Source organism: Orycteropus afer, unplaced genomic scaffold, assembly GCF_000298275.1.
Source record: "Orycteropus afer afer isolate SDZICR_OR568_19922 unplaced genomic scaffold, OryAfe1.0 scaffold00062, whole genome shotgun sequence".
Classification (NCBI taxonomy): Eukaryota; Metazoa; Chordata; class Mammalia; order Tubulidentata; family Orycteropodidae; genus Orycteropus; species Orycteropus afer.
Window position 1 is genome coordinate 12592949 of NW_006921649.1, and position 7663 is coordinate 12600611.

Consider the following 7663-nt stretch of genomic DNA (forward strand, 5'->3'; position numbering starts at 1 on the left):
GGAAGTAGATTGCCCCATCTTCCTTCTGAGGAGTGGCTGGTGGGTTTGAACTGCCAGCCTTCTGGTTAGCAGTCAAGTGCCTTAGGCACTACGCTTCCAGAGCTCCCTTCCTTAGAGTAAGTACCTGGTTTTCAATTAATGGGCAGGTAAACTTGCAGAACCAGAAACCATTTAGTGAACAAATATTTATTTTCTACATGAAGTACAGAGTGAAATTGCCAACTCAGAGTTGAGACTGTGGCAGTTCAGTAAGAAGGGTAACATTGTAGGCTGTGGGGTCAGACTACCTGGGTTTGAATTCTGGCTCCATCCATTATTCCTGCTTGATTTGGAGAACATGTCATCCTCCTAGTCTTGTTTTCCTCATCAGTAAAACGAGGTCTCTAACGATGGGATCCATCTCAGTTTTTGAAAATGAGGATTAAATGAGATGATGTATGGAAAATCCTTAGCATGGTGTCTGGCACATCATAATCATTTAATAGATGATTGTTATTATTATAAGTAATATTCCTGGGGGCTGCATCCCACTCAGCCATGCACCTTCAGGATCCCCCAGCAGGACTTTCTTTCTTCTCATCTGTTAAATGGCATGTTTGGATCAGATGCTTTGTAAGATCTCTTCTCATTCTTACTACTTGTGACAAAAAATATTGAAGCACTAGACCCTGTGTGAGTTCACATGCTAATAGAAGGTCAATTATAATATCTTAAAACACTTCAGATTCTTTTTTGGCTAAAGAAAGGGTGTATGAGTTAGAATCGACTCTGGCAATGGGTTAGTTTTTGGTTTTTATCTATTGTTCATTCTGACTTCAGAGAGATAAATGTCACTTGTGAATAAAGGTTTTTTTTTTTTTTTTTTCCTTTTCATAAAGATTTTTGAAAGAAAAATAGTAGTAAGAGGATATCTCATACTTTGATGCCTCGGTTTTTTTCTTTACATATAGATTTACCCACAGTATGTTACCAAATCTTTACAATAACCCTGCCCTAGATAGACAACTGCAGGGCGCCTTGCTGTAAATAGCCAAGCTGGGACTGAAACCCAGAGCTTAGTGACTCCAAAGCCCACACTCTTCATCTCAATGGAATGTTTGCTAGAAGACCCTCATCTCCTGAGCAACGAAATCATTCTCAGATGATGCAGCTCACTGAGTGGTGAAGTCATGCTCACGCCTTCTGGTCACCAAGGGACTGGATAGTGACTTATAAAAGTAAAAGGACAGTCTTAAGGTTTGCTTTCCTGGGAGCTGGTGACTCGAGTGAATTGAACCTTGGGGACTTCAGTGGGCCAGATCCAGCTGATTTTAAAACAATGAGGCATTTAACTGCTAACCAGAATTTGGCAGTTCAAACCCACCAGCCACTCTGCAGAAGAAAGACTGGGCAGTCTACTTCTGTAAAGATTTACTGCCTCAGAAACCCAATGGGGGTCACTTCAGAGTTGGAATCAACTCCATGGCAGTTAGTTCATTTTTTTATTTTTAAGTAGATACTAAGTACCACACTCCACTGCCCATCTGTCAGTTTGTTGTAGTGGTGGCTTTTGTATTGCTGGGATGTTGGGAACTATGTCACCAGTCTTTCAAATACCAGCGAGCTCACCCATGGTGGACAGGTTTCAGTACAGCTTCCAGACTAAGATAGACTAAGAAGAAAGACGTGGTGATCTACATCCAAAAATTAGCCAGTGGAAACCCTATGGATCACTCTATCCAGTAGAATACTATCTGATACAGTGCTGGAAGATGAGCCCCCTAGGTTGGAAGGCACTCAAAACACACAGTGGCTGCAACATTGGCCCAACCACACCAGCTCTTATGGAGATGGAGCAGGACCAGGGCAACATTTCATTGAGGTTGCCATGAGAGTTAACAACAAACTCATGCTAAAAAATTTCTCAAGTAGCAACTACACAAACGTCACTCACTGCATGCGTGGTGCCTGCCTTGTTCCCAGGTGCTCCTACACTGTGGGGCATGGAGAAGAAACATCGAGACCTTCAGAGGCCCCCAAATCATCACACTGGCTCATTGTGCTCTTGACTATCTTCAGCTGGGACTCTAAGTTACATAGATAGGTTATAGCTACTCAATGGAGCCACATCTTATGCAGGAGATAGTTTCTATAATTGAAGGGTAAAGGGACATCACATGTAGACAAAACCCCTTTGCCATACAGAATTTCATCTATACAATGTGTACAGTGACATTCTAATGTATAAATTTACCAACATGTTTGTTTTTTCCATCTTATACTCATTGAAGGGGCTCTGCTGGCATAGCAGTTAAGGCATTTGGCTGTTAACCAAATGTTAGCACTTCAAATCCACCAGCCGCACCGTAGGAGACAGATGAAGCGTTTGCTTCTGTAAAGATTTACAGCCATGGAAACCCTATGGGGCAGTTCTACTCTGTCCTATAGAGTCACTGTGAGTCGGAATCGACTCAGTGGCAGGGGGTGTATATTCATTGAGACATAGTGAATGGAATGCCAGGCAAACACTTTCCTTGTTCTTTCAATTACAGCATTTTTTTCCTCTGAATGTATTTGACTGAATAAGCATTAACTAACGTGCAAAAGAGGCAGTTTCCTCATGGAAGGAGCACAGGCTGTGGAGTCAGACAGACCTACATTTCAATCCCAATTCTGCATCTTACTATGTGAGGTAGACCTTTGCCATTCAAAGTGTGGTCCAGACCAACATCTACATCATCACCTGGGAGCTCATTAGAAATGAAGAATCTCAGTCCATGTCATGTTTCCTGAATCAGAATCTGTATTTTTACAAGATCCTCAAGTGACTGGTAGACTCATACAGTTCAAGAAATCCAAATATAGACTAGTTAATAGCTGAGGCTCATTATAAAAGGGAGAGTGGTAGCACAGTGGTTAAACACTTGGCTGCTAACCAAAAGGTCAGTGGTTCCAATTCATCAGCTTCTCCATGGGAGAAAGATGTGGCAGCCTGCTTCCATAAAGATTTACAGCCTTGGAAATGCTATCGGGTAGTTCTATTCTACCCTATATGGTCACTATGAGTCGGAATCAACTCCACAGCAATGGGTTTGCTTTGCTCTATAACAAAATGCATTTTTGTGTATATATTTTAAAATAGTGTGTGGGTTATTTGGGTGAAAGTTTACTGAGCAAATTCATTTACCATACAACAGTTCATACACATTATGTTTCATGACATTGATTGTAATCCCCATAATGTAACAATTCTCTTCCCACTTCCTCCCTGTGGTTCTTTCCCTGTGTCCTTCTTTACTATGCATTCCTGCCCTCTGAGCTATCTCCCTGTGCAAATGCTGCCCTTCTGATCTCCCATGGTTGAGTGTTCTGAGGAGTGTATCTACTTGGTATAAATGTTCATCTTATATGCCTATTGTCTGGCTGGAAGCTATGGGAGCGAGTTCGATTCCAGACCCAAAAGATGACTGTTGTTGTTGTTAAGTGGTCGAGTTGGACCCGACTCATAGTCACCCCTCTTTGGGTTTCCGAAGCAGTATCACTAGAGAAGTAGATTGCCCAACTTTCCTTCCGAGGAGTAGCTGGTGGGTAGGGGCCACAATCTCAGGTGTTTCACCAGTCTGTATCAGACCAGTAATCTTGGTCTTTTTTGAGTTTTCTCCACATTTTTCTCCCACTCTATCCAGGATCTCCTGCACTGATCCCTCTCCAAGTGGTTGACAATGGTAGCTGGGTACCATCTAGTTTTTCTGGTCTCAGGGTCATGTAGGCTGAGGTTCACATGGTCCACTAGTCCCTTGGACTAATTGTTTCCAGGTATCTTGGTTTTCTTTATTCTTCTTTGCTCCAGACGATGAGAAACAAATTGTTGCATCAAGGTGGCCGATTGCAAGCTTTTAAGACCTCAGTCGCTACTCACCAAAGTAGGATGTAGAATGTTTTTGCGTAGTATGTTATGCCAATGAGCTTGATGTCCCCCATGACCATGGTCCCGAGCTCATAGGCCCAACAAGTCACTCCTTGAAGGTGGCTAAAAAATTATCATAACTTTGCCCTATTAGTTCTATTTATTTGGACATTCTTATAGCACATACAAATATATATATATAGAAATATCATTTGCCAAACTTATATATAGATCATGGGTGTATTCACTTTTATGTTGACTTACCTAATCATTCAGCCTATCTATTAAATGCATTTTCTTTATATAAAAATGAAGAATGTTGATACTTTCATAGAAGAGGGATGATTTTTTAAAATTATTTCCTTCAAAAGAAAGTAACAATAGTTACTGCCAAATCGATTCTGATGCATGCCAACTCCATGGGTATGAGTAGAATTGTGCTCCCTAGGGTTTTCAATGGCTGATTTTTTGGAAGTAGATTGCCAGGTCTTTATCTTGAGACACCTCTGGGTGAATTGGAACTGCCAACCTTTCAGTGGATAGCTGAGTACTTAACTGTTTGCGCCACCCATGGAAAGGCCCAGGTAGAATGTTAGCTTCTCCAAGAAAGTATCCGAGGTGCCCAGTGAGAATGAACCTCTCCTTCAACACACAAGCTTGTTAGATGTTAGCCCCTGTCTACTAGAGCTATGTATGCACATCTGTCTGTGGCCTGGAGTGTGTGAGCTGGGGTCAGGAGCCAAGCCCTACTCACTATCTCAGCCTCCACAGTACCTGGCACAGTGTTTATCCACATAGCTCAAGGGACAATTAAGTTTGAGAAAGGTGTGAGAACCACTTGGAATCGTGGAAGATACAGTGGCAAAGCCAGAAATGAAAGTCTTCCTAGATCAAAGATCTTTCAAAATTACCACCACTAATGTGGCTCCCAAGGAGCCCAGGTGGTACAGGGGTTAAGCCCTTGGCTGCTAACCTACAGGTCAGTGGTTCAAACCCACCAGCAGCTCTGAGGGAGAAAAAAGCTTGATCTCCATTAAAGATCTAACAGCTCAGGAAATTCTATGGGGCATTTCTACTCTGTCATACAGGGTTGCTATGAGTCGGAATTAATTTGATAGCACACAACAATAACATGTTTAGCATCTTGGAAATGCTTCAAAATAATCAATCTTCTCACCCCTTCACCCTAAACAGATGTGGTGTTCTTTCACTTCCTGAATCACGTGACAAACTTGACTCGGCCACAGATCATGATGATATTTGACATGCTGGACTGGAATGCTATGGGCGAGATTGGTTTTGACCAGTTCTACATGTTGGTCTGCATACTGCTGTCACATCAGGCAAGTAACAAGTGAGAATCTGGGACAGAGGAGGAAGAGTCTGGTTACTGCCATCATCTTGCTAAAGGGAGCTCACAATGAAGAATGTATCAACATTTTGTCTTCCTTCCACTACAAACAAGAGGAAGTAAAAATGGGGAAAACTAATTTTGGTTTTCAAGCAGTCCATCCATAACCTAGAGATTTTCAACAGTTATTTATTTGGCTGCCGCTGCTCTCTACCCTTCTCCAGCCTTCTGACATGGCCTCCCTTTCTGAGGCACAGATCTTAGCTGGGCACAACCCTGATGGGTATGCCCTTCCTCACTTGATTTATCTGATGATCTTCCAGGAGTAATGCCAAGGGCCTTACTCTATCAGTGGTCCCTTTTCTTGGCAAGTTCTCTGAAGAGGGTCAGTAACAGAGATGAGACACCCTCCTTTTGGGTTCCCACCTTACTTTTGGAAAGACTCCTTATAGCACGGAATCGGGTTGGCTGTAATCTTTATGAAAGCCGCTGGCCAAGCCTGGATCTTCCACAGTACCACTGGATGGGTTGGAACAGATATCCTCTGGGTTACTAGCTGAGTGCAGACCATCTGCACCACCCAGGGACCTTAGGTTCCCACCTTCCTTTAGACACTCTTCTAGTGTAGGGTCTATTTACCTACTTCCAACTCCTTGAGGACAGGGACCTTGTGTGGTCACCATTTTATCACCAGGGCCATGATGCTTCATGAGTAGATTTCCACTGCAATGTAAGGACATGCACTGAGGTGAACAGAGCTCCATCTAGTGGTAAAACTGATTACTACAGAATTGATTACTACAGTAATTTCCTCTTGAATACAGATACTTAAGTAGGACTTAAAGCATTGATGGCAGAATCCTATCAACTATTAACTTCTATGGTTTTCCCTTTTAGTTTTCTAGGGAATAGACAAGTTAACATGAGTCTTGATGTAACATGTTTAGAAGGTATCACCAGCACCACTCTTCCTTGTCTAATGTATTTTTCTCTAAACAGAACCATTTGGAACAGCAATTTATTTATCGCCATTCCCGGCCTGTCTTTGAGCTGCTTGACCTGGATGGGGACCTGAGAATTGACCTAGAGAACTTCCAGTTGTACAGCTTTCTCTTCAATATTAAAAAACAAGAACTTAATGAGATCTACCAAAACTTTGATTTCACAGGTGATCATGTAAGTTCAGATCCCAGAAGTGGGGCATGGCAGTCTCTCTACCCAAAACTACAGTACAGAGGGGTAAGGAGGGAGGTGGGAAAAACCTGCTCAGATAGGCATTTTGCATGGTGCTAAGATCAGGAGCCCGAGTGCTGGAATGGTTAGGCATTTGGCTACTAACTGAAAGGCTGGACTTTTGAACCCACCTAAGATTCCAGCCTTGGAAACCCTATGGGGCAGTTCTACTCTGCCCTAGGCCATTACGAGCTACGATTGACTTGATGGCACACTAGAAGATGATGAGAAGAAAACAAGAGATTCATAGGCCCATATGAATAAGATTGAACCTAAAGTGCTGCATTATATATTTATGGATTAAAAAACACAAGTTTAAGAAGGAAATTTTTTATAACAGTAATAGTTAGTCTTGGGGTGTTACAGATTTGAATAAGTAGAAATGAAGGGATTCTATAATGGGAACACAAGCAAAATCCTGAGAACACAGCTATGGTGAAGAATTCTGCCTATTTAAAGAGGAAGTCCATGTTGGGGAAGCAAGTGGGAGCTAAGGTTGATAAGGTGGGATAACCACATTATGAAGAACCTTAGATGCCAGCCTGAAGTGTCTGGCCATGACACAGAAGTAAGAAGGCAACCCCTGGCTCTCTTAATGTTTATAATACTTTTCTCTCTCTTCCTGGGTACTAGATTACAATTAGACTGTAATTGTGTCCTAATTAGTGAGCCTCTTTAAGTTCTCAAGTCTTTCAATGAGAAATAATTACAATCCTGGTGTTATCTGAAACAAAGTATCAAATCCTCCCTAAAATAATTTTTCTTTTTCTTTCAACAAAAGCGTCTTAATTACAAGGAATTTAAGCTGTTTACTATCTTCAATGTTGACAAATACCAGAAGAGGCAGAAAGCCGAGAAAGAAAAAGAGGAGAAATTTCTGCTCAAAAGCAAAGTGTCACAACAAAGTGATGTGTTCACAAAAAAAGAGCATTGCTTGGAAAAAAAAATCTGAAAGAATATAAAATTGAAACTGTTAACATGTATCTGAAAATAAATTTAGAACACAAAGTGGTTATCTTTATATTGACTTTTACTTGGAAAGGTCCACATTAATTTTACTAACTTGCTGACTTCAGAACTCACAGTGAATTACTTTCTTTGTTAACATGTCCCAATTCTGTTGCTGTTTTTCAGATTAACTCTGTTCATTAGGTCCCTGTGTACCAAATAATTACCAACACTTACTGGAACTA

The 7663-nt window shown here is 41.5% G+C and overlaps 1 protein-coding gene across 1 annotated transcript in view; it reads left to right on the forward strand.

The window, feature by feature from the left end:
- Positions 1-7422, forward strand: part of EFCAB9 (EF-hand calcium binding domain 9) — a 7847-nt gene extending 425 nt beyond the window's left edge. Inside the window, exons 2-4 of the mRNA XM_007939780.1 lie at positions 5081-5229; positions 6237-6413; positions 7252-7422. Of these exons, the coding sequence (XP_007937971.1) occupies positions 5081-5229; positions 6237-6413; positions 7252-7422 (497 nt within the window). The remainder of the gene's footprint in view (positions 1-5080; positions 5230-6236; positions 6414-7251) is intronic.
- The last annotated feature ends 241 nt before the right edge of the window (positions 7423-7663 follow it).